Source organism: Ornithodoros turicata, chromosome 1 (genome assembly GCF_037126465.1).
Source record: "Ornithodoros turicata isolate Travis chromosome 1, ASM3712646v1, whole genome shotgun sequence".
Classification (NCBI taxonomy): Eukaryota; Metazoa; Arthropoda; class Arachnida; order Ixodida; family Argasidae; genus Ornithodoros; species Ornithodoros turicata.
In genome coordinates, this window is record NC_088201.1 from 186161176 (window position 1) to 186188744 (window position 27569).

The 27569-nt window shown below is 45.9% G+C and overlaps 1 protein-coding gene and 1 long non-coding RNA gene across 2 annotated transcripts in view; both read right to left on the minus strand.

Moving 5' to 3' along the window:
• LOC135378871 (uncharacterized) overlaps positions 1-27569 on the minus strand; it is a 157791-nt gene that overhangs the window by 86741 nt on the left and 43481 nt on the right. Inside the window, exons 10-11 of the mRNA XM_064612023.1 lie at positions 23204-23324; positions 9237-9370 (exon numbers count right to left, since the gene is read on the minus strand). Of these exons, the coding sequence (XP_064468093.1) occupies positions 9237-9370; positions 23204-23324 (255 nt within the window). The remainder of the gene's footprint in view (positions 1-9236; positions 9371-23203; positions 23325-27569) is intronic.
• LOC135374092 (uncharacterized) lies at positions 19497-21792 on the minus strand. Its single transcript, XR_010416754.1, has 4 exons — positions 21261-21792; positions 21029-21123; positions 20788-20905; positions 19497-20665 (listed from the first exon to the last, which is right to left on the minus strand). It is a non-coding gene; the product is annotated as an uncharacterized LOC135374092 (long non-coding RNA).

Sequence of the window (27569 nt, forward strand, 5' to 3'; positions counted from 1 at the left end):
GCCACATAATATGCATAGTATCACAGAAGTTCCTTCCATAAAAGTCGAACTTTTTCATTTCTGGCATCATTACGTATATTTTATAGACTACTTCGAATCATGAGCGGATGCAGGTACGTGCAGGCGTGTCAATTCACTCAATCCAGTACAATGAAATTTTTTGTGTGCTACAAAGCCTGTCGTGACATCCATAATTTCAATATATAACTAAAAAAATTGCGTGTCAGATCCTCCTACCCTCTCTCCTCTTTAGATCGCTATTCAATAACTCTTATTATTGTCCCAATTGCTCTTTACTGAAATTTTCCGAACAATTTTTGATCATTACTACAGGAAGTGTGGCAAGGAAAAATCCAGTCACATGAATTGGCAACAGTTGCTATGCAGTTCTTGCTGTGGAGAGCGTCATGTGATGGCACAACAGATTTCTGCAACCGTTCAGTCGATCTCCAGTTACAGTGAGAAAAATCGCAGCTCCCATTCCACCCTGGGATAGGAATGCAGCGTCAGCTTCCTGCAGGACCCGCTCTGCCTGCGAGACTGTGAGCACAGTCCTTTCGTCAAGACACTTTCTCAAATAGTAGCAGTGTGCATGGAATCCCTCGTCGTCGTTTGCGCAGAAGGACACAACCTTGGGATGCGTGATCTCGTGCGGGTGCTTGCTTACTTCTGATGTCACATAAATATCCCCATCATGTCCGCTATGCTGAGCTTCGACCAGTGCTCTGGTACCCTCAGTTGCCCTGCTAGTCAATTTAGTGTCTTCATTTGTTCTGTCTTCGTCCTGCCCCATGTGCGACGTCTCAGCCTCCGCCTCATCAAGATCTCGCCTGGATCTTTTTCCTGATCTTCTGGCTCACTAGCTTGCAGTGTTTCTTTTTCTTTCGGGACGCGGACGTCGCGTTTTCTTCGAGTAGTGCTCGAGTAGGAAAGTCTGGAAGAAGTGTGGGGACAGCACCCGGAGCTAATGCGGGCTTGCCGCGAGGAACTGTCACTTCTTTCCCGTTCACGAATTGGACGTAATCGCGCAGTATAAACCTCTGCTCGTAATGTCGCTCACATACCGCTGATATATCTGTCAGCGGCTTGTCCAGCCGCTTGAAGTTCCTCTCCCATTCCTTTCTGAGGTTCTCCTCTTTTGGGACAGAGAACAGCGAGAACTTCTGTTCGTGATGGGTGCGGGCGTAGCCGGTGCTTCAGCCGGGTGCAAAGCAAAACATCCGTGTTTTCTTTTTCCGCTCCGCCATTTATTCTGGCACGTGGCACAATATACAAACTGTCGTTCATAAAATGAACGAATTGGCGTTCAAATCTCACAAATGTAACAGCCGTCACACAGCAAGCGCGCAAAACACTGCGAGATCAGAGCAACGGAGTAGCAGACGACAGCCAAAATCTTCAAGGGAAAGGTACTGCAGCGCCGCCGCTCGGCGTCTACATGCAGCGGCTTCGCGCGCTCCATTGGAAACCTCGACCGTTCGCCCTACTCGGTCTTCTAGGTTACTCTAGTTACACCTACCAAACATTCCTGAGTGTTGCCAGACGACAAACGACACCACGTACGTGAGGCGCGTTATGACACACAGACCGACTACTGGCATGGCCGACTGGGTATGGGCGCCGCTCGTTCCTGATCGACAGACGTCCGTAAGATTATCAGGTGGCGTATTCGAATCCTCTGGTCGATGGAGCCTATGGTTTCCGCTGGTTTTGGGGGCAGAATTCTCAGACGAATGTTGGCACAAAATTCTCCCCCCCCCCCACTAAAATTTTGTGAGGTTACGCAATATTTCGTCAAAGGGCATAAAAATGCATGGGATCGGTCACGTCACTTCCCCTATGGAGCATGACACACCCCCAGGCACAAAATTCTAAGTAAACCACTGATGTTGTTACTTCACTTCTCCGGAAATGACTTCCGGCACTGTACTAAAGCTAGCATGCTATTGATCCAAAAGGTGTTTCGTGTCATGTCAACGGACATATCTGCGAGAAGATAAATGTAGGAGCTTCCTGGTTGGTCGGTAGCGTAGTATTGCTAAGCGAGCTGTCTGTTAGTGTGGCGAAAGGCATGTTGCAGGGCGGCGCGTCCATGGCTGACCTTACAAGGAAATGTGCCAATATTTGCCTTAAAGCGTCTAAGGAAAGCACCCAGCGAGAACGCACAGCCGGTACCGTGACTCAAACCTCGGTCAGATTCCAGTTTCGGCGTGTAAAAGCTTTAGTCTTTTCCACATAGCCAGGGGAACTCGAGGTGTCAGTGAGACAAGAAAAGAGAGAAAGAACATGACACGTATTTGTTCCAGTCTCACAGTGAATAATTCTTGTGATTTCTGTGTTTTAATCCCATGACGTATGGGTTGCAGCAAGTAAGTACTGAGAGACGGGTCAATATGTTTGTTATCTGTTACCAATTTCATTTTGTGTCCGCACATGTTGGCCGATATGGTTCACTTACATTACAGCGTTTTTTTTTTTTTTTTCGTTGGTGTTTCGAGAAATGGGCAGAGGACAAACCAAACTGTACAACATATGGCTGGTTTTGGTAGCAAGCCAGATGAAAAAGTGCCTACTCACTTTTTAGTGTTTCTAGAGTGTGCGAATGAATCTAACATCCGCATTTCGGAAATTTCACGATGAAGCGAGATGGCGACACTTGCATGCGCTTCAGTTTCCTTCCAGCTCCCGTGGCACAGTGGTTATGGTGGCCGCGTTCCACGCCGAGACTGGGAGGTGACACGGGTTCGAATCCTGTCACCGGCTGTGCTGTCTGAGGTTATCCCTGGGTTTTCCCAGTACTTTCCAGACGAATGTCGGCACAGTTCCCACTGAAGTCGGCCCAGGACGCATACTAACCCCCTGTCCTCTCTCCATCTGTCCACGTCTGTACGCCGCTCATAGCCACAGTTGCTTCGTGGCGTTAACACGGAATTAAAAAAGCTTCCATTTGCCCACATCGATTGCACTGCTCGCAGTTATGGGATACCATGTGGACAAATGGCTGGCACACCCCGACTGCCCCATGCGCATGCTTTCGACTAACGGATAAGTTACACAAAAAATAAATGAATAAAAGCAAAAAAGGGCAAAAGGCCGCACACGAAGAGCATGCATTGTTCAGATCAGTGTTGCGGATTTAACGAGTCAAATCGGATTTAAATCAAATCTATGTTTTTCGGAACACCGCAAATAAAATCCAAAATCAGGTCCGGACTTAAACTTGAGGCAACAAATCAAATTATTTTAAATCCGGATTTGTTTTTGGTGCGCCAAATCAAATCCGGTTTTAAATCTGGATTTATCAAATCTGTCAACGAATCCGGGGCGAAAGTTCCCGAAACAACTGTAGCATGCATCTGAACATGTCTATGAGTTATACAATTAGTGCAAGCGTTCGCGGGATAAGACCCGTGACATGGTACAAACACCTATAAACGTCACCTGCAGCGGAGACTATGAACAGCCAACAGAGCGACGTAACGACAGAGCGACAGAGTAACGTTTGTCAAATACGCCGACTGGACGCATATGATAAAGCCACCTGTCGAGACTTATGTTACGTTAAATGTGATTGCTCTGTGCCGCACATCGCAGTTGTGCTATAGCAAACTCAATAGTACATCCGCCCAACACGCGCAAGCATAGTCTTATTCTCTTAGGTTCTTGTTTAGAAAGACCAGCCGCTCCAATACAGCTGGATGCAGTCTGTTTCTTTTCGCGGTCTTGATCAGGCTGGCTGCAGAGAACACTCGTTCAACTGCTCCAGAACTTGCACGTACTGCAAATACATGTTTCGCTAACTTCCGAAAGCAGCAGGTAGCGGGCTGCTGTGGACATCCAATAGTCGAGAGGGGAAACATCATCATCTACTGTACACTCGCTTAAATAGAGGACTATTTCGTCGTTCGTTCTTGCGGTACAAGTTATGCGGTGTCATCAAGTTGACCATAAGCAAGCCACTATGAAAAAAGTCTACCAACATTCACATTCCTATTCCTGGACATAATGACCTCCTAATCTGGTTCTGATGTGCACATTTCGGGACTTACTTTAGCAATCTCTGGTACACCAGAACGCGACATCAGTCGCAGTTCAGAACCAACAAAACAGACAAAATGCGTGTATGGGAGTCCTTTTCTCGAACGTACTTTGCCTGACCTCAGCGACCCAGTGGTGCGTTTTTTTCAATACGTTCCATTTCTAATGCCTGGTTCACACTGTTGCATTTTCATGCGTTACGGATGCGGCGCGACACGGTTGTCATGACAACGAAGCACGACACTCCGAAAAGCACACGCACCGCAAAAGTTGAGCTCGACCGAAGTCCATGCGGTACGGGCTACCTGCGGAGATGCAGCTGACCAATGAGCGAACGCGCTCCGCGCAAGCGCATCACTGCTGTGCTGTCGCGTGCTTTTCAAACATGGCTGCCTCCGGTGACAGCACGTTGGCAAAACAAGAAGCTCTAATTTCAGAGGTCGAGAAATACCCGTGGCTCTACAACCCACGCCGAGCCGAGTACAGAGATTCAAAGTTTCGCCGACCACATCACGTTGCCCGTTCATGGCTGCCTGTGGAATGGAGACGTGGTGGAGTGGAGACGTGATTGGTCAACCACAAGCGTTGGACGTATCGAGAACGCATATGTCTGAACAGCGTGTCGTACGACAGCCGCCTCCGCACTGGATCCGCACCGTAACCGCAACGGAGAGAAGGTGTAGTGTGAACCACGCATTAAGAAATGATGCATCGCGAGGACGGTGGGACATGTGTTTCGTGACTCGGCGCTCGCGCTAGCTTCGAAAAGTTGGACATCTCATTCCGACGAATAAACCGATACGTTTTCGACCTGCTACATTTTGGTGGCAGCGGTGGGATTCGTCTTAGTGACATGACGGCTGAAAACTCGTCAGTACTGCAGCAATTTCTCTTACCCGACACATATTCTAGAGATGTGGACTTCGATTCCTGGGAGAAGCACTTTTCCGCCTGTGCTGCAGCTAATTGTTGGACCGACGAGCAAGTTACTACTCCTCCCCACTCGCCTTCGAGGACGTGCTCAACGAATTTACGACCATCTCACACCGGCGGAGAAAGAATCCTACGCGAAGCTCCGCGATGCACTGTCTGCTAGATGTTCTCCATCGGCCATGCGCATACTCGCAGCAGCGAACTTCCGCTCCCGCACCCACCGACCTGACGAATATCTGGATGCGTACGATTTATTCGACACCTACGACAAAGCTTGTCCTGGTTCCTCGTCGCAGATGAGAGACAGTATGGTACGAGATCCGCCGCACGTCTTACAGCTATTCGGCAACTCCCGCCAACTCCTTCCGCTGCAACGCACACAGTGGCGAACGTGTCACAAGCCACACCCACAACAGATCCGCTGGTGGGACTTGCATCAGCGATAGCTGAATTGGGCAGGAAAGTGGATGCCCTTGCCACCTCTCACGCGTCGCAGAATGCACGCCCTGCGAACGTCCCAGTGTGCTACCGCTGCGGCAATCCGGGCCACCTCGCAATGTCTTGTACACGGCGTCCACGAGGACGAGCCCAGTCCCGGTTTTCCCCATATGCGGCAAAGGGAAACTAACCGGCGTTCCTTGTGCGGCCTCACTGGGAACGCCTTTACAGCAGGCCACCACCGGTGACATGGGAGGTCCTTCAATCATGATTACCGGCGCCATTGAATGTTCGCCGGTTAGGAATTGCTAGACTCGGAATCCAGTATGACAATCCTTAACTACGATATCTGCGGGCAACTGCCGAGGCGTTTCCCGACCCAAGCGACTCTTCCTCAGCCTGTTTACGACCACAATGGTAACCCATTGAACGTCGCGGGAGTTTATGACCTGCAGATATCTGTCCCGGGAACCACCACTACCGTTCAACCTGTTTTCGTTGTCCGTGGTATACCGCATGATTGCATTCTCGGCGTAGACTTCCTCGTCAGACACCGTTGCATCGTCGACTTCGACGCTCGCACCCTCAGGGCTCGCTCGCAAACGCAAACAGAACCACAGGGAATCGTACGTCGGCCTGATCCTCTGCTCCACGGTCACTACTTTACTGCAGCCACATACACAGCGCTTCCTGGATGTGAAGATTCCGGCTGCTGAGTCCCTGTAGCTCTGTGGCACAGCCGTTCTCGAGCCAAGACCAGATTTGTACTCCAAGAAAGGTGTCTTCACGACGTGGCCTTTAGCGGAAGCAGGCTTGAGGAGTGTTCCCATCCTTGTCACGAATCCGTCTCCAAACCCAGTTACGTTGTATCGCGGCACAACGTTAGCCCGATTACACCTTTTGAGTAACAACTCGGAGTACTCTTTAGGATCGGACAACGCCCACCTTGTGTCCGGGGCCGTATCCCCGCGCCGTAGCCCTTGGGACAAATCGGTACTTGCTTGGTCTATTTCTGGTTGCCCGGACCTGGACAGCAACCATCGTTCGTCTCTGGTGGACCTTCTGCACAGCTTCGAAGATATATCTCAAGGCGATTGGGACTTAGGGCGAGCTTCCCTAATTCAAGATGAAAGATGAAAGTCACTGAAAAGGTTAGCCAGCTGTAGGACTCGAACCCACATCTTCTGGATTGCCGGTCCAAGGCTCTACCAATTGAGCTGAGCTAACACGCCTATTCAGCGACTTAGCTGAGGCTTGTTGTGCTTGAGACTTAATTGAGGCTTGTATGTATTTGTCCCTTCTATGTTGTTCCAGCCTCAGAACTTCAGTTCTCCCTCCCCAAGGGAGCTCGACGGTTTCTCCCGGCCCAGTAGATGCAGCTCCGCTATCTGGCAGCTCCGCGTGGAGGCCCGGGACTACCTTGGCTACGTAGTGTTCACTACGACTGTGGTTCACTACGTAGTGACTACGTAGTGTGGTAGTGTTCAGGATCAACCGGCCCTCGCCCCGGATATCAGTTCGGACCGGTTCATTCACTTGCTCGCTGACTCCGGCACACAGCTTACACCACCTCAAGGGGACAACGCTTCGCTCCCTCCAAGCCCTACCTCTTCAGCTTCTGTCAAACTCGACACCCCACCTACTGCGTCGGATCAGGACGTGGATCCCTCCAACGATGCTTCACACACAATCCTGATTCAACAGATGTTTCTCCAGGTCGCACCGGCACAGTACCCGACGCTCCCTCTGACCGTCACTCCGGCATCATGCAGTTACGCCCTCGCGGACAGTTACGACCGCCTCAACGATACGAGGCAAATTCCTCTGTGGTACCCTTCGCGGGACGCGAACATCTCTCTGCAGGGGGGAACAGTGTAGCGGCCCCTAGTTGCGGAATGGGCATTTTGAACATCGTGAGGACGGTAGGACATATGTTTCGTGACTCGGCGCTCGCGCTAGCTTTGAAAGCGGGTTGGACACCTGATTCCGACGACGAATAAACCGATACGTTTTCGACCTCCTACAGTTGTGAATTAAACGTCGAACTGCAAATGTAATTATGTGTGAGAGTATTGCATGATGCACCCTTAGTGCTCAGAAGCGAAAATGTCATAGGCCTCAGAGGTGGTCTGTCTGACAAACGGACCACCTCTTAAGCTTGAAGCAGCCTACAGACAGTGTCCGTTGACAGTTTCACACAATCGAAAAATCACAGGCTTTATTTTTGAACGAAACGGAAGTTTCGGCGGGACATTGAGAACCGAGATGGCGGGATGCAAGGCAAGCGATTCCAAATCCAAACATTTTTTAAACCTTTTCGCATTAAGAGTTGCATTGCACATGTGCATGCATATGTGAAATACAATTCAGCCAAATCTCTTGTAAAAACATAATTATAGATACGGCTTCAGATACGACTGACAAAAAACCTGCCTGCCCGGCAGCGTGAAATTTCACAGCAGTCAGAATCCACCCATTTCCCTTAAGGAGCTTGACCAAATACACATCCAATTCCGTCGAAAAAAAAACGTGATTCGGTCCAAATCCAAATCATCTGCCAAAATTGTGATTCAATCCAAATCCAAATCATCTGGCGAAAATGTGATTCAATCCAAATCCAAATCATCTGTGAAAAACGTGATTCAATCCAAATCGAAATCCTCGCCATATTTTTCCAGTAAATCAACTCCCAAATCAAATCCACGAGCCCTTTGGTGGATTTAACACTGGTTCAGGTCTCTCCTCTTTGTTCCCAGCATCGTGTTTTCCGCTTGCTGCATTTAGTGAACAAGCTCACGGAGGTGGGCAACTTCACGACGAACACTCTGTAGCAATGTGCGTCCTGGCCCGACCTCTAAGGGAACTCTGCCGACATATGTCTGACAGAGTGTAAGGGAAACACAGGAAAAACCCCAGACAGCACAACTGGACCGGCATTCTAGTCCGGGTACCTCCCAGTCTCGACGTCACATGGCCACCATACTCAAAGTTGACCAATCGCCGCCTACAAAAACAGCAACGGCACGCACCACTACCATATGGCTCACAATAGGTGCATCGTCCTGTTTTCGATTTATTTGCTTAGCAAAAGTTTGCGTATGTATATATCAAGGTACGTTCGCTTATCGGTGGTTTCATACGGACGATGGATTTCAGTAATGGATGTTTCCCAGAAAATGTGTAACGACTTCGTTGATTATTGAAGTTTGGCTAATTTTTCGTCCAGTACTTGCACACACTGTCCTACGGGTGTTGACCTGTCCGCCTAAGCCGTCTGCTCAGATGACATCGGTGCTGCTCTCACAGCTTTTTAATAGAATATGCATCATGCCATATTGTATATCAAACAATTATATATGAACAGGAAATAAGTGAACACGCAACAATAATGCAGAAACTTTTGAATTATACAAAGTACACTACGATGCTTGCAACTATCGCAAGTGTGGAGCCGTTGAGTTTCTGCGATTTCTCTCATATGCCATATTGGGTTTGCCACCGACGAATTCAGTTTGTGCAGGATTATCTGACCCAGCAGGGAAACGTCATCATCATTTTCTGTTTGGCCTTCTGGTGTCGCTGCTTCGAATACTACCTGCACTGCTGGTAAGGTTACAATACCGCGGTCTGGTCCTGCTGATAAGGCTTGTGTGTCCCCCCAAAGAGTGATCTCAACAACCGTAGAACGACAATGGAAGACAGCAGATAGTATAACACACTCCTCCTGAGGTATGGCGACCTTTACTACCGACACCACAAAAACTACTGTTCCTAGAAGACATGTAGGATGCATTATGCGCCAGCACTCTTCCTGTGGTTATACTCACAGATCGAGTTCGATGCTGGACATTGGTTTGTCATTTCACGCTGTATCTTTGCAACATAATTCTGAAGAAGTTGTTCACCACATCCTTTAGCTTTTAATTGTTCTGGAACACAATTCTTCTTGTAGTCCAACGTGCTGCAGAAGATAGCATACAAATATATGTTAGATAAGAGGGACCTTTTTCGTGGATAATAAAGTGTCACATAGGCTTAGACTAGAACGGGTCGATGTGTACAGCGGCCCGCGCAGGAATGGTGGAAAACTCTTCTTTTGTATTCGGTGCGGCAAGATATGTCAAACATGAACACAGATAATTCACGAAAACGCAAATGCGTGCGGCGCAAGGATTCGAACCTATGTTCAGTTTAGGGATGCTATATTTAGGACACCAGAATGGTGTCGACTAGTTGTGACTCCGGTAGAGGCTGTGCACAACAATAACAATCATGATTTCCATTTCCTCGCGTTTTTTTTTTTTTTTTTGTTAGACATTCATTCATTCAAAGAAGAAGCATTCTCAACAGCTGACTCGGGGCCCCAATTGCGACAGGGTGTTTGGTAACGGCAGGTTTTATCTATATTTAGTGGAATGACATTACTGAGCTACCCCTCAGAAATTCCTGTGGTCGGCGTCAAAAACTCAGCTCGGGCGATAGGTGGGGCCACGTCAACCAAGGGCGCAGACGAGTCTACGGCAGCCTTTTACGATCTGCCCTCCTCATAGCACCGGGTGCATTTGCTAGTCGAGGCTATCACGAGGCAGCTGAGGGCATTGTCATGTTAGTTTAGATTGCATCTTGGAAGCGAGACAGCCCTAGGTCTCCTCTAGCTTTCCACACAGAAGAAACGCCGAGACGAGGGACACGGAAAAACGGTGACAAAAGATTGCTTTCTAACTATTTGATCGCTTCAGTATGGATTTATATCACAAGCTCGCTCGCTAGCTCTCTAGCTTGCTGCTGGTGACCTTCCACTCTTCTGGGGCAGTAGTGCAACAACTGGTGGATCGATGGATGTAGCCAGCAGGTGCTCCCAGACGAAAAGCATCGAGGCTTACTCGGGTGGAGTCCACGTTCTTCGAGATGGTTAAGGTTTTCTTGATGCACGCTAAGCTCAAATGTTTTAGACGCTTGACCTGGGCACGTGTGCGTTTAGGCCTAACAGTTTGGAACAGGTAGGCTCACCTCTGCCATTATGGACCTGAAATCGCTTCTAAAAGTCGATCCCCTGGTATTGTGCGAGGAATTAGGAATACGAACTGAGAAGTCAATGAGGAAACAGCAGCTAGTAGAGTGACTGCACCCGGCAGCAACCCTCATCAGTAGATGAGAATGAACATCGGGGTGCTTTGAAGTTGATGATAGGAGTAAAATGCAAGCGAGCTGGAGTATACTTGTATACTTCTCCCATGCTCAGGGACATGTTGTCAATACTTTGAAGTTGCTCAGCGGTCAAGCTGAATTTGTGAAAAGCCAAAAGCTGAAGTTATTAGAAATAAGGAGCATTGGCCCAGCTAGACCACAATTATGGACGATACAGACACTTCCGCCTCAAACGCCTCTTTCACACACAGACGCATAATGCTCTTATCCCAGAGTTGTTTGAATTGGGAATAAGAAATTTTGGAAAGACAGTGCCGTACGGAGGATGTTGCTCCAATATTTCCCGCTCATTTTAATCCATAGGTCACTCAATTTAATCCAAGCTTTACCGAATTTAATCCAGTGGTCAAGCAAATTTAACCCAAGCAACCCATGTAAACGTATTCCGTCATGGAAATTGTCATGACTGAGACTTTCATGATTACGTGAATGTAGCATGATTTATGGCTACCGATCCAACAAGCCGTGGGTTTTGCAGTGCCACGCAGTGTTTTATGGCAGCTTTTGTCATCATGACATTTCAAGGCTATTTTCATGATATGCTCCATGAACTGCTTTTATGACACAACTGTGATTATGAGCGACGTCAGAAATGGTAGGGTCTGTGGATTGATTTTGCCAACCGTAGGGTTCTCTAACGTGCACCCAAATCTCGACACATGGCAAAACAAATTCAAACAGTGCCATGCAGTGTTCTCTATCTACCGATCGTCATTATGAGATTCCGTGACTATTTTCATTATGTGTTTCATGAATCAATTTTATGGGACTACCGCTGTTTCAAACAATGCCATTCAGCATTACATGACTACCGACGGCAATTATGACACTTCATAACTATTTTCATGACGTGGCATGGATCAATTTTACTGGGCTAGTGCTGCTTCAACTAGTGCCACAGCGTTTTGTGACGACTGACGGTCATTGACATTCTATGACTATTTGCATGATATGTTGCATGAATCAATTGTACTGGGCTAGAGCTGCGTCAAACAGCGTCACACATTGTTTTGTCACTACCAACGGTCATTGTGACATCCCATGACTATTTTCATGATATGTGCACGAATTAATCTTATCTGAACAACATTTATTCAAACACTGTCGTATAGTGTTTTACAACCACCGACGGTAATTACCATATTCCATAACTAGTTTCATGCATATGCCAAGAATCGACTTTATGGGACTACTGCTGCTTCAACCAGTGTAATACAATGCTGTACGACTATTGACGCTCATTATGACATTACATCACTATTTTCACCATGTGCGCCATGAATAAATTGTATGGTACTCCCGCTGGTTCCTGCAGTAGTCTGTGATCACCGCGGCCATTATGACATTCCATGACTGTTTTGATATATGTGCCGTGAACCCATTTTATGGGACTGCAGCTGCTTCGAACAGTGTTATGCAGTGTTTTTTGAGCAGCGACGGTCGTTATGACATTCCATGATATCTGACACCGTCTGAAAACCGTATATATATATATATATATATATAACATATCTGAAAGACCATCGGTAGCCACAAAATACTGCACAACAGTATTTGAAGCTGTGGTAGTCCCATAAAATCGATTCATAGCACATACCTTGAATATAGTAATTGCATGTCATAAGGACCATCGAGAGTCCCAAAACGCTGTATGACACTGTTTGAAACAGGCTTAGTGCCATAAAATTGATTAATGGCACATATGAAAATATTCATGGAATGTCAATATCCGTCGGTAGCCACAAAATTCAGTGGCGATTTAGCGGTAAATGGGACAGTAACCCGTACCATTAAGCGCCTTTTCCGATTCATACTTGACTTCTGGGTATCCACTTCCCGCCAATACTAGACTTCCAGTATCCACTTCCGATCCAACTCGACTTCCGGTTGTCCATCTCCGGTGTATACTTGACTTCCGGTTCGACACTTTCAATTACTATACTTAACTACAGTTAATCACCCTTTAATCAGCCTCAATTACTTTCAATCACCATGTAGTTACCCTCTAATTACCTTAGGTAACTGCAGATTACATGAGCCAATCTTGCATTTCATTTAATTCCCTTGAATTGCGGTTACTTGCTTTAATTGCTCTCAATTCTGCTTTAGTTGACGTTAATTACACTTCATTGCCTCTGGTAACCTATAATTTCATTTGACATTTCTCTTAATTATATATATCTTACATTCATTACCTTTAAGCTCAACTTGCTTTCATTAATTGCCTTTAATTACCCCTAATTACCTTAAATTACTCTTACCTCTTACTCTTAAGGTCTTTCGACTACTTCAATTCATGAATCATTTAGCTCCATTTATATCTATCCTCTCATATTCCCTTACATGGCCACTTATATACCACTGCCTCGGTGGGGCTTCGCCATCTCATATAGACAAGAATTTTCGCCGGCTCCACTGCGCGGCCATTTTGTAGCGACTGTGGCGCCATCGTGCGGGTTTTTCCTGCTGGGACTGCGGCGCTTCGGCTCAGTCCATTGGCGAAGCTGTGCTTTCGACAATGAAAAAATAGCTAGGAAGCAAGCGAGCTGGTGAAGATGATGCATAATGTAAAAAGGACAGACACAACACAGACACAGGGACAGAGGCAACACAGAAGGGACAGATACACAACAGAACAGACACAACACCAAGTCTCAATACGTTCGAGGTATGGATCGTTGTTCGGTCGCCCCGTGGGCTTTAGAGATGCATAAGTGTATATATATAAGTGTATATATGAATTTGGTTTCATAAGACTTAGAAATGAAACAGAGCAAAAACCGAAGTCAGCAAAGTTCGTTGCATCTAGTAAACTTCTGCGATAGCGCAGGCGCTACATCCATTTCCTTTTTGTTGAACCATATATCGAACATAGTTATGTTCCCTATATGTATGTTTTAACACTGCGGGTAGTATTCAATGAACTGTTGGTGTCATGACATGATTTTGTCTTCACTTATTCCTTCACCTGTCAAGCTATTTGTTTCTCATTCACCGTTCTCGCTTCCAATTAAGTATCGCCGTTCTTGACTACCAGAATATTCCTGTCACATACGCGCTGGTTCGTAGCTAAAATTCTGGTCTATACGGACATACACACACACATACATACAGCTGTTTCCATTTTGACGCTCCTAACGCTAACGCGTTAAAACACTGTATGACAGTTATAGGTGTGCATCATAGAGTCAATATAGGAATACTCTAGAGAACGTACTTGGCGCGCCGTCAACGGGATTCTCCTATCCCCGAGCGTGACCGCCCGGGCGCAGCCACCCGTTGGTCATGGACAGTGTTAGTGGACAAATTTCAGCCCCCTAACTACAGCGGAGCTGCTCAGTTTGTTGCCAACCCTGTGCAGTCACGTCGGACGAAACACGGGGGATCGCGCCGATGGAGGCGACGGCGTCCACCGTTAGAAACGTTGAGTACGCACGAAGCTTCGGGATACATGTAGAATTGAGTACTGCTATCGGAATCACAAGGTGAACGTTGCCATAACAAACGTGAATGATATATTATCTATGAGATTACCTGCGACACCGCCAACCCTTTGCTTTCCACCGACACGGATGAAGACGTTTACCACCTATGGCGTATTGAAGTGGCGTTTGTATGCTTTGCGAGCGAGATCAATAAATCGTTAACCATCGTAACGAATGTAGGCATGTATTTCCGAAGGCAACATAATTCCAAAGATGAATACACACAGCATGACACACAGTAAGCCGCCATTTTCATGCTGCTCTGCGAACCAACGGGAACCGGAAATGGCAAAAACGAAACCACCCGCCATTCCATGCTCTGGTCTGTCGAGTTTCGTGCTAATAAAGTAACGAACGAACGGCAGCACACAAGCAAATGTTGTAGTGGGAAAATATTCACTGCTTATTTGTTTAACGAATACATATGAGATACGTAGTACACAGTACGCCGAATTTAGATAGCAAGTGATGAATTTAGGAAAACGAGCACGTCATGTTTAGCGGAATGAAGCAGCCAACGGAAGGCAACGCCTTCCATGACCAACGGATGACAGCTCCCGTGTGGTCACGCTTTTTTGAGCGAGTCCGACCCCATTAACCCCCCCCCCCCCCACGCCCCCATGAACTAACCATGAACTATTCTCCTATCAAAAAATTGTTGTTTGGTGGACGTACTTCGTTCCGCCAAGGCAATTATTTAGCAAGACTGAGCTCTTTCCCCGATAATAACAACAGAAAATAGGCAAACTGTTGTACGTGATTGAGGAGCATGTCTTGGAAAGGGGAATTATTCTCGATCAGTTGACACTTATTGCGAGAAAGTACCTTCTTTAGACATTTACGGATCTGGAAAACACGCCCGCACGCACTCTCCAATGGGTACGCACGGACCTGCATGTTCTTATTTGGCATCGTCCCAACTCGAAAATCATCCTTGATTCCGATGCTTGCTCTGTGTTCCAAAAAAGCGGTTGTTAAGTTTCTATGATCATCGAGAACACCTCTCTGCTGTTTGTATTTTTTTATTTTGTTTGCCAGAACCCGGTTTACTCGGTCGCCTATTTCTTTCCAGTGGGTTTTGTTTAAAGTCACTTTCATTGATACACTGGTCCGTGAACAGATGCAGATTATCTCCAGACATCCGTGTATGAATGGACATTGTGATATGCGTCTCCCCCTCGGGGACTCGAGAAATATGCCATATGTAGGGAACTCGTTTCCTGCGAGCCCTTTTATGTGTTTGTATGCATTTCGTTTTGAGCCACTAATGGGTTTTGGATTTGTAACATTGTTTATTTGTGACAATTATCTAATTCTGGGAAGTATCCTTTGTGATTTGCTCGCTTCAGGATTGGAGCATTTCGGAGACCTTCAGTAACGGACCAATCCTGGGGCTGTGAAGTGAGAAATTTACATGTTTGATTTTGTTTGTGCAATTTGTGGGCGGCACCCTGATTTTGAACAAAAAGGCCCGTCGCCCATGTGAAGGGATCTCGTGGTCTGATCTTTGCCGGACTTTGTTGTCGGAAGTCGTCTTGCTGTATATAGATGTAAAAAAAACTTGTTCCGCTGCGACCTGGACTGGCCTGACTCTCTCTCCGCGGACCAGACTCGCGTCGCCCCACAACCACCCTTCACGACAACTCCCTTCCCAGGAACCCGAGGAAGAAGTTGACTGCGGTTACGTAAGCAACGAAATTAAACAGAGAAACACGGTAGTCCTGAGAAAATCGCGCCAAAAAAAAAAAGGAGACCCTCTCCCCGTCATGTACTCCCTGTTTCCTTTTCCCTACCGGATTGCACAAGCTCTAATTGTGCATTGCCACAGGAGGACGTGTCGAATATCATTTCTTGGTTCTCTCACAATCATCTTAAAGGTCAGCTATGCCGATATCCCAAATAGTCGAAACGGTTGTGATATTCTGAAAGCTCACATCCAGCTCTCCCCAAAATACACCTTCGTTCTCTCAGTTCGGTACAGTACCATGTCAAAAAAATAGGTAATTCATTCCGAAACACACATGGGCGCAGCCATTTTTATGACGTAGATGCGCCCGAACGGGCATTGTGACGTGTACGCGCCTTCGTACTTGTCAGTGGATTTCAGCTACGGCTCCTCGCGGCTTCACGTATCTGTGTTTGAAGATGGCGGACAGCCGGGTTCCACCGTTCCGCGATAAGTAAACAGTGCAGCAGCTGCGAACTCATTCGCGAACCAACCTCTGTGCGATGTTGTGACTGGAATTAGTCGTTTGTGTTTTGTGAGCACGTACAATTTGTATCAAGTCGCGTCTGCGTTAGCCCCTTTACAGCACTTGCCCATTGTAGAGGCTGACGTTTCGACAGCCGTGTCAGCAAGAAAATGCCGACAGCGTTTTATTACTGCAGGAAAATTGTGCTATGTATTTGAGAAACCGCATACTGCTATGGGACAAGTTTTACGTACGATTTATCAATGTGCAACAGCGTCGACGATGGTATGTAACGACGAAAGACGTAAAACGAAATACAAATCACATTTTAAACTTTTTGTGGGATTCTGTGCATTTTCCAGAAGCTTTCTTTGAATCACGCACTCCCATGTCACGCTGTGTTGTGTGGTACGCTACAAACTACTGCATTTTATGTCTAACATCTGGATATTGTTTGTAATGAACACCGTCGCACAAAAACATGCACACGAAAGCTCCAGTAGCCATGTGGTTGCACACTATGCAGACGCAAAAGAAGTACCAGAGCACATATTGCCACTTAGAAATGTGGTGTCTGAAGAGTTAGGGCATAGCATAGATCCTAGAAATCAGGTGCACCTTATCCTTCTGTAGAGTGCTCTTTCAATTCACAACTCAGCCCATGGGGTGTAAAAGTATTAAAGGCAATTATGTGACTTGTCGTCGTGGGTGACATCACTGGCCAGCCTCGGGATTAATTCCGTGCTCAGGAATTATTGTACAAAGCACTTTGTATGTAGGACGTGATAAGCAATATGTAATTTGCAACCTTTTCTGCAGCATTCTCGATTGCCTCTTACCTTTACAGTTCGAGACACGTTACCAAACCATTTGCAAAGGGCACTCTTACAGGGGCCGTGTAACTTGAGTTTTTAGTATAAAATTTATAAAAATATAAGTATACAATATGTAATATGAAATTCATATAAAGTCAAAAATAACATTTATAAAAAGAATTTATAAAAAATAAATAAAAAGGCTTCATGGAAGCAATCCGTTAGCATACCCATTGCACATGAAGCACAATTATATATGCTTGGACATCATCTAATTAATCTTCTGAACCATATGTGTGGCTGCATACGAAATTTTTTATGCGCATCCTCTACCTTCCAATTCCTACATGTGCACACGAATAACAGTGCATATATGTGAAGTGGCAAAAAGCAACGCTAGACTCTACCATCATTGTGCCCCTTTAACTTTTCCACATTTATGTCTGGTGAACAGGGAATATCTCACTAGAAAAGAAGACATTTGTGCATTGTTTGGCAAGCAAATAAATATATTTACATTTTCCATAAATCAACAATGTTGTGACCTGGTGCAAATATTAATGTCAACAAGTAAAGTACTTACAAATTATTCCTATGTGCTCAAATGCAGATATGACAATTCTGTTTTTGTACCTCAGCACAGTATAGTTTCAAAATTAACAAACTGCACAGCATCAGCAATCTTAAAGTATCTGAAGAGGGGAATCACATAAAGCTCCAATAATAGACTGTGCAAACAAAGCTAAAAAAAACAAAGTACTTCAAGAAAAATCTGAATAATCGGTTGCCGTTGTGATATGTACTACTATGCACAGTTCATGAATGGAACATGTTACCTCATTGCATTGCCTCCATGTGAGCACTAGAACAGGCAGCTTTTTAGGTCGCTCTTTCCGTATTTTTCTATTGTCTTTTTTTGTTTTCTGTTTTTGCATTAGCAAGCATGGCCATAGTGAATCACAAGCAATCAAGGACAGGATGAGGCATCTACAATGCGACTGCTAGCTCTAAACTGATATATTTATTAGCAGACTCTGGAATATGCACACATATGCTGCTAAGAAAATGACAATTTAACCAATAGGATAACAGACAAGAAAAAGGGTTATATATCTTCCCCTCTCCTCATTCTATTTCACAGGCAGCCCTAGTATCATTCTGAGTGTGTCCGTGCGTTCCCTTTGAGATAACGTGTCTCTGACAGAAGCAAATCCAATAGCGGACTGCTTACGGATGCAACTATCTTGGATTTCTCTAACAACTTGTTATTTAACCGCTGCCTTGAGCTGTGTGTTCTGGAAATTTAGGCAGCATCCAGAGTCCCTGCAATGTGTTGCCATGTTTCTCGAGGGCCTGTGTTTCACTATGGCTCTCAGATACAAACTACCCCATTTCAACACAGTAGAAAACACAGATTTGTAAATAGCATCTGTTGATTGCACTGTACATACCCCCACATAAAGGATCATAGTGGATACTACATCTTGTGCGATAATGTCAGGAACACAAAAACTATAGATTTTAAACCACTCTTACGTCGTAGTAGTAGTATTTGTGTGAAGCTGCGCAATTCCTGTCCTGCAAATAATTTAAACCATATGTTTCATCTGCCAGCGTGATGATCTCCTGAAAAGCAATTCACACTTGGCGGGAACTACCGGTTCTGAAACCTATCCCTGACATGTGTAGCCATCAGGGAGGAAACCCAAGGGTTGCGGTGGAAAAGACAAACACACACGGGCTGTGTTCTCTCTGTGTATCAGCTGCTCTGGCTAGGTTTCTATTCACGCTTAACGGCCGTAGCAGTAATGCATGAAGACCACTGCTAAGTGTTGAGAAACACCACTTTATGTTTGCCATGTCTAAATGAAACGTACCTGACCTGATCCAAATTAACCGTTCTGAGTCTGGAACACACAAAGAGAAAAACGCAACACATGCCACAACATTAACAGATAGCAAATGAGCTGTAGCAAGCTCCACCTTGGGACAAAGTCAACAAGTAATTCACCAAAAGTCAATGAGCGCCTGAAATGTAACATCTCCAGTGGCGTAGCCCGGCCTCAAAGGTAGGGGGCTCGATACGAAAACTCCCCCCCCCGCTGATCCTGTGTCGACAACACACACATACTTGTGCACACTTCAAACTGAGGATTAAAAAAGGGAACTAAAATAGTTGATTTAGACGTTCACAGTACGATTACATGTATAGGCTGTCATGACCAATGAAGTGGTGTCACGAGATTGGAAGTATTTTGAAAAGCTCATACTTTGAAAACCATTCAAGAATGCTTCTTAGATAGACGCCATGAACTGCAAGAACTTTCGCGATAGTCACACTGGTCCCCCCCCCCCCCCCATATATTATGTTCTCGGATTTGCACGATTTGTGTGGGTCGGTCCGTGGTAGGTAGGGGGGGCTCGAGCCCCCCCTAGCCCCCTTGTGGTTACGCCACTGAACATCTCTGACTGGTAGCAGGACGGTCCACGTTCAATTCTTGGTGCTAGCACTGACTGGCTTTTTCATGAATTATTTGTTGGAAGTTTCGATGTGCTTGAGAACCATTCGTCAACCATTGTATCCTCATGAGGTGATGAGGGTTTGTCATCCCAAAGAGACTCCCTTTCTGGCATGTGTCCTTATGGATGCTCATCACTGCAGAAAAAAAGAAAGAAAGAAAGGAAAAGCATTTAATGACAAGAAATGGATAGTCGCATTTACTGCATAATGATTGTGCACAACAGAAAGAATATTTTTGCACAGAAGGCTGTACTTCTTGATGTCTAACATCAAGTTACAAAATTCCAGAATATATGACATGTTGTAAGGTAGAGAATAAGTAGAGTTATTGAGTTGTCGAGTTGAGTTGAGGGGGCAGTTGTACCCCCTTTTTATTTTATTATATATGATTATATAATTATCTTTATGTCTGTACCACCCCTCGCTCTCTACATTACAACATGTTTTATATATTCTGGGATTTTGTAACTTCATGTTAGACATTAACAAGAGCAGCCTTGTGCACGAAAGTCTCGTCTCATTAAAATTTAGATGCTCTCAACAGTCTTCTTTCAGTTGTGAATCTCTATCGCAGCATACCTGCATTGCATACGCAGCATACTTGATACATATTGCTGTTCTACGTACTGTGACTTTGCAGTAAGAGTATGGACTTTGGGTAAAAAGACTACACAGCACTGCTCAGGTATTTTTGCCTATCGAACAGTATGTATGTATGCAGTATGCACACAGTATTTGCGCACCGGACCCACTAAAAATGTAGTGAATGTGGCATTGCCCACGGTAATGCACCAAGTTGAACACAATTATTGTAGAATCCAGGTATTTTAGCTTACATGTCAAGCCAGTACCACACCAGTATCCAGTGTGAAGTTGTGACAAATAAATAGTTTCCATTTTTCTTAGCTCTCAGAAAACAGACAGTGAATTAATAAGAGTAGAGAATGTTAACATGAATTCTGGGCTATTCTTCAGTTGAAGATTCACAGATAGTAAAGGCACCTTCCTCAATGGACGTTGATGACACTGAAAATTCTGAAATGTTATCAGAGGCGACATCAGCTTCTGTGTGTCAAAGGATTGTATGTCCAACAGTAATCCAGCTAACAGCAACAAAAATGTGCAAAAGACAAACTAACTGAACTAATGTAACGTACCTTCTATATCAGACAGTAAAGCTTGTAACACCCCATCCACAGTAACCAGTGTCCAGACACAAAAGTGCTTGAACTGGGAGATAGCAGCTAATCGGAATGGCGATCTTTGTTTTCCACCCTGGAAGCACAGGTTGTAACTTTGAGGGCAGATTTAAAAGTGGTGTCAAAATGTCTGCATGCGAGTGCACATGAAAAGTTGAACATTGATGAATACTCAAATTATAACATCACATTGTCATACCTGTTGGTGGAGGTGGACTGCAACTAACGTGTCAGCAATTTCTTCATGACCAGATGCAAGCCAGATCATGCTTCATTTCCGCCTTCAGCGTGCACCTGTGATAATTCAGAAGTTAGATTATCAATAGTACTATTGTGTTGTTAATCGTGGTTATATCAGAGTAAGCGCAGTAGGACAGCTGCACAATCGATTCATTAAGCTTGCTATTTTTTATATCTGAACCTCGACTTACCATTTTTTGCTCTCGTTTTTTGCCTTGATCCTCCGTGGCACGTTCAAAATGTTATGCGTCGGGCACCTCAGATTTTCATCAGACGATTTCGTGCCGAGATTCCAAATTGCCTCTGGAGTCGCGCGTAACCTATGATAACATTCGTGGACGAAATCCTTGCAGTGGAAATTAGCAGGCACCACTGTCAGCCAAGAGCTTCGCACTGCTTGGTCTTTTGGCAGCTTATAATAGGTAACACTTGAATGCACCGATGAATTGTTCTAACAGTGTAGCACTCTCGCATCTTCGACAACTTCGCCGTGGCATATTTACGAATCATATCGCTCCAGCCCATAAAAGGCAAGGTCAGAACAAGGAAGTGCACTTTCCAAACGACGCTGTGCCAAAAACAAACATTCACATGCTTTGTTTCCGGCTTAGCAACAACACAACAGCTGTTCGCTTACGTACGATGCACAGAGGAGGAAACGAAAGAAGCCAAGCAGCCAAGCCAAGAGTCCATGCCAAGCCAAAGACAGATAAACCGAGAGCAGTGACGTCGGTGCGCCCGTGCGCAGGGTTTGCCGACGGTCTGACGGCCGTGCGTGGGAACTAAAAAAACTGTTTTCTAAAAAAACTACGAACAGTTGGAGCAAGATATTTCGCACACATATTCAGTGTTCGGTAATGAACACACAGCGCGAGTATCGCTCAGTTCTGCGGCACTTCAAAATCGGCATATCTGACCTTTAAAACCAACAGCGCTAAAACTAAGGTAGTTCGCAGTTCGCTCGTAAAAACAATGCCACTATTTTTTGCAACTCATGCATTGATGAGATATGCCGTGTGGACATTTGTGATCTGTGTGTAACTTTAGACTCCAAACTCAATTTCCGCGAACATGTCATGGCAGTTAGGTCCTCAGCGCTACGAGTGCTATACCCCGTGGGAAGAAACAAAAATGGGTATGGGAAACTCCCTTGGGGCTGTCCACGACCGTCACACATATGACTTTTTGCTCCCTTGCTAAAGGTGTTCCCTGGACTCCCTTTCCGTAGGGTGTTCCCCTGGCACCCTTCCTGCAGGTGTTCCTTCACTGCCCATTGCAGAGAACGCAATGCATTCTGTTTTCCTCGTATGAAGAAGAGCTGCGTGCGTGCAGGTAGTTCTCTTTTGGCTTTTCATTTTCCTCCGAAGCGGCTGCTTCCGTTCATCTCTATCTGGCTGCTATGTTTCATTAAATACCTTATCATTCTTGCTACTGGCACGTCTTGGGTCACCTCAACTGGGGACCAGAATGGTGACTCCACCTGCAGTAACCCAGCAAAGAGTGGCTGTAGAAGATAGCACTCGGAGGTTTTGCAGCTCAGGAGTGTTCGATCCCTCGAACGAAAAGTGGAATATGTACCCAGTATGGTTTGAAGGAGCTGTTCCCGTGGCTAGGTTCACCGAAGACGCGGACAAATGCAGCCTGCTAATAACGTCTCCGACTCAAGCGGTTTCCAAACATTTGTGCAACCTTGTTCTGCCTCACGTAGTTTTGACCGCGGCATATTTCATGGCTGACCAGCAGACTTGCTGGTCATGATACTCCCAAAAGCAGTTTGAACGCCTCAAGCTTTTCAAGACAAAGCAAGGTGGTACGGAGTCAGGAAAGGATTTCGTGCAACGCCTTTCGGCCATCATCGCTCACTGTGCATGTGAAACTGAAACGGATGTTCGTGCTAGCTCCTTGCTGACAGCATTCATTGTGAGTCTGCGAGACCAACGCGTTCGTGCCAGATTGGTACTGGAAAAGGGGCTGACGCTGGATAAAGATGTTAACTTGGCTGAGAACGTCAGAACCTAAAACAACAAAGCCTCTGCCTGCCTTCCGCGAATCCTTCCGCAACATTGTTTACGCATTTTCTTATTTATCACGATGCCGCTGTGAAACCGCCGCATGCACTCGACAAAGAGCTTACCAGCAGAGTCGTTTGTCATTGCCGGACATCAGGCTTCTAGAAATAATGCCATGTTCCTGTTCGTACTTCCTTAAGCACACATCTTCGGCATCGGATATAGTTTTTTGATTGCACTGCAAGCCTGAAAACGAATAAGACGACATATTTGGGTACTCATAAAGCAATTCAGAGTCCCCCTTTTATAACTTGCCTAGGGAATATCCCCTGTTAGTAGCTTGACTTGTCCCACATAGATATATCAGCGGTAAAAACCGGCGACGGATAAAAGCGCGGATATTTTTTTCTGCTCTCTTTAATTGCCTGCCAGCCTTATCCGCAGTGCCACCGAAACGTTAGCAACAACAATAAACAACGGAGTAACGAGACAAATCAAATAAGTTCCATGCATGTGTTGACAAACAAAAGTGGATGCTTTTATTTGTTTTGTTTGTTGAGTGCCTCGCGAAAGTGTGTGCCGGATAGAAGCGTGGTGCTTAGCAATGTTGCCAAATTCGAAAGTGTGTCAGTGCTGCAGATTGCATCACTTTGCGTGCAACCGTCGGCGGCTTGATTGTGGCCAGAGCCAGGCGGACGCCGCTCTCTGGTTTTCGCGATGGTTTTCGGGGGGATTGTCCATGACTGACAGATTGCGACGGCGTGGCGTTGTCAGAGGCCAATGTCTAGACTGCTGGGCAGTATGAACGCACAGTTGACATCGTGTAACTCTCACCGAACTAGTCACTCGGGGCATCAGTGCATAGTTGGCATCCGCCGATCAGTCATGAAAGTGCCGGTATGCAACAGGTGGGTATTGTATGGCTTTCGAGCACGTTTACCAAATATTAACCAAGCAAATATTAACCATGACCATGCTTCCAGCACAACCAGCTCTTGTAGTTTGCTCAGACGAAGAAAACGAAGCTCTGTGCATCTATACTGGTAAATTAACCTTCTGTGGTTGGGTTGTTACGTTATCTTAGACTTCCGTTTAGTTTTTCTCAGTGTAAAACTTTTCCTGCTTTCAGACTCAAGTGTCCTGGAGAAACATGACCCAGATAAAAAGGGACCTTTTCGAGACACGGGCGCGTAAAATCAGTTTTTTTTTCGAAATATTCCAAACGTTTGCCTGTGTCAGCGTATACCTGCATGAGCGATACATTAATTGAAAGAGGCAATAAAATATGAAAAAAAAAATCATACCAAGTACAGCAATGGGGGACACCTACAGCCAGAGAAATCATGCCTTGAAGTAGGAACAAAATTCCGCTAGAGAGCATATTCGCCACTTCCTATATGACACAGTGTTCGACCTGCGCGCGTAAATTTGCGCTTCACCTGCTGACATGGATGCATACTAAAGAAGAAAAAAAAAATCGCGTGTGGAATCACCTGCGAAATAATGCGGACAAAATTTCGAGTGTACAGCGGCGGGGCGCAGAATATATTCATTTAATAATCCCGCATTAAAGTATGGAGTTTACAAGAAACGCACGCGAGTCTCGCGAGTCGAAAGTCTCGCGAGTCGAAAGTCTTTTCGAGTCTTTTTCTCGCGAGTCTTCGAGAGTCTTTCTTCATTTCTAAATTTTCTTCTTTAAAACCACGGGGACTAAACGTTCATGGCGGTCCTCTGCAGTTGTTCAACCCATCATCCAGCTAAGCTACTCCATTCACCTTCTGTTCTTAGCATTCTTAGCTCCATTTTCCCTTCAGCCCATAAGGTCACCCGTACCTTCCCACGCAGTTCAACAGAAGCTGTCTTTCCCTCGTACACGGCTAGACATCCACCTGTGCCCCCGTTTTTTCACCACCAAATCTTTTGAACCCCAATTTTCCGAATGGCTCATTTACCCGTACACCTTCTCTTCCCTGATTCTTATGTGACGATTGCTCACGTGATGCATTGTATTACTGTCTGGTTGTTTTGTGTTTACTTAGTTCTGGAAACCTGTTTTATTGTATCTGTTCACTTGGTATATATACTCGTGTCGCACTTAGTTGTGTAACCTGAAGAAGTGCAGTCTCTTGCACGAAAGTTCTTGTTCGAATAAATATTAGTTGCTCCTAACCGTTTTTCATGTTACGTGTGTGATTCCCTCTTCGCGGGCTCCTTGACAGTGTTTTATTTTTTTCCCCTTTTCAACGTATGGAGTTGACAATGAGGATGCAGTATATGGGCTTTCTTTATCTTTCACATTTTAGTAATATAACTCTGACTTCAGAACACAAGACATCTTGCATGACAGCGGATGTAACTGCTGAACGACTAATCCTCAATTAACATTAACATCCATTAATTCACTTAATATATGTGGTGTGGGAGGTGTCATGTCGCCGTGAATCCCGTTGATAGCACCGGCGCAATAAGAAAATCAGGCTGGGAGCAAACGTGTGCTCACCCGTGCGCATTACGGCCTGCTAAGGAGCTGAAGTGATAAGGAGCGCACTGTTGGGGCTCAGTTGGTGGCGGAAGTTTATGTCTCATGCAAGAAAATAAACCTTGTTCGCCGTTCTGTAGTTGTTGTGTTCGGCTTCTTCGGGGTTACGGCGGGTCGTATTCGAAATCACCACGGGTTTGTGGGCCGCGGATCCCACAAAATTGGCGCCCAACACTAGTGTTTTCGACCTGCCGTACCATTCCCCCGGGGATTCCCCGTGCTTATTTGTTCCCGTCAAATAAGCACACAGGACACAGCCGAAAGCAGCACACAATATTGGGCCCATATTGGCTGGTCATTGACGATACGGGTGCAATATGCGGCCCGTTTCGCCAAAATTGGGAAAACCTTGGCAATATGGGTCCCATATTGCCCAGTTTGAGCCAATATTAGGAAAATCCTGGCAATATGGGCCACATAATGCCTGTGTGCACCCCATATTGACTGATATATGAATATTAATTGAAATACAGAAAATGGCACGTACTCGTGCTGCACAAATGCCCAAGCAGCACGGCAAGATTGGACGTTGAAGCGTGTGGAATGCCCAATTCAGTACATCGTTACATCCAGCAACTTCCCGCAGATGATACAATCGACAATCAACAATCCGAAACAATCAACACACGTAGCAATCCCATTGTAACACTCACTAGAACTCGACAACTCAACTTTCCACATACTGGAAGCAGCCGCCACCTTGATTCGCGATGACTGAGAGCGAGCGTGGCCGTTTGAGCGAAATCAGGCGTCTTACAGCTAATGCGCATGCGCGACAGTAGGATCGGATGTTTCATACGGGCTTAAATGTCTCTGGTTACTCAAATGATAACGGAATAGCGGCAGGTCAAGTAAAAAGACAATGTTTGATAGCAAGGGATGGCTCCTGTAAAGTTAGGTGCTTTCAAGTTAATACAAGCAATGTGAATTGCTCTGGCGATGTCAGTCACCGTCAGGAAAGTGTTTCGCTCCTTTGTACTCTCGGAGCGGGTTGGAAATTTTTGGTTTATAGACCGTTGCGATCCCAATGAAGGCTCCTGAGGGATGTTTGGCACTGGCAATTCCGTGGGACTGCCTGTCTCCTTCAGCAAGACGGGCGTAGCACCCGTTCTTCGGTTTTGCGGCGATGCAGTGTTTTTTTTTTTTTTTGTAAACCTATGGCAACGTGGATCAATGAGATTTGCAGAAATGAAAAATCAAAAAAGGGGGAAGAGAGCAATAATATCAGTTGTGAATGTTAAACCGGATAAAGCTTTATTATTACACGGACTCCCCGTTGGCGTTATCACAGAAATATGGGCAACATTGGCGGAAAATGGGCGTGCCAAGATAGGCAGCCCATATTGGTCCAATATAGAGCCTGGTTGCGCTACCCATATTGGTCCAATATTGGCAATCTTGGCAGCCCATATGGGTCCAGTATTGAACCAATATTTGATCCGCAGCACTGTTGAGCTCAGCAGCTTTGTGGCGTAGGTCCCAGCCTCCATTTCTCTGAGCATATTTAAGCAGCAGTTTCGGGACGAGTTCCTCCCCCTAAACTATGTGAAGCGTACACGTGAAGAGGTTGCAGCCCGAATGCAGCACAGTGATGAGAGCCTTTTGGAAAACGTTCGGGAGATTCAGCAACTGTATGGGGGAACGAACCGTCTCGCAGAGGAAAAAGAGGAAGTGACACACATTCCCGTCTTCTGCCGGAGCGAACAGCGATAAGAGGCAGGTTACTTCGAACCGTGCTGTCTTTTCTGATAATACACTGGCCTCGGTCCAGCTTGCCGATTGCAAGATGGCATCATGGTGCGCGTTCAGGGCAAATACGCTGCAGGTTTGGTGGACACCGGAGCAGCTGTTTCCCTGATCGGCGACACCAATCCACGATTGGTGTCGAGGGCGAAACATCTCGGTACGGACGACCAGAAATCGCCTAAGGCTCGCCTGTGATGCGGTTTACC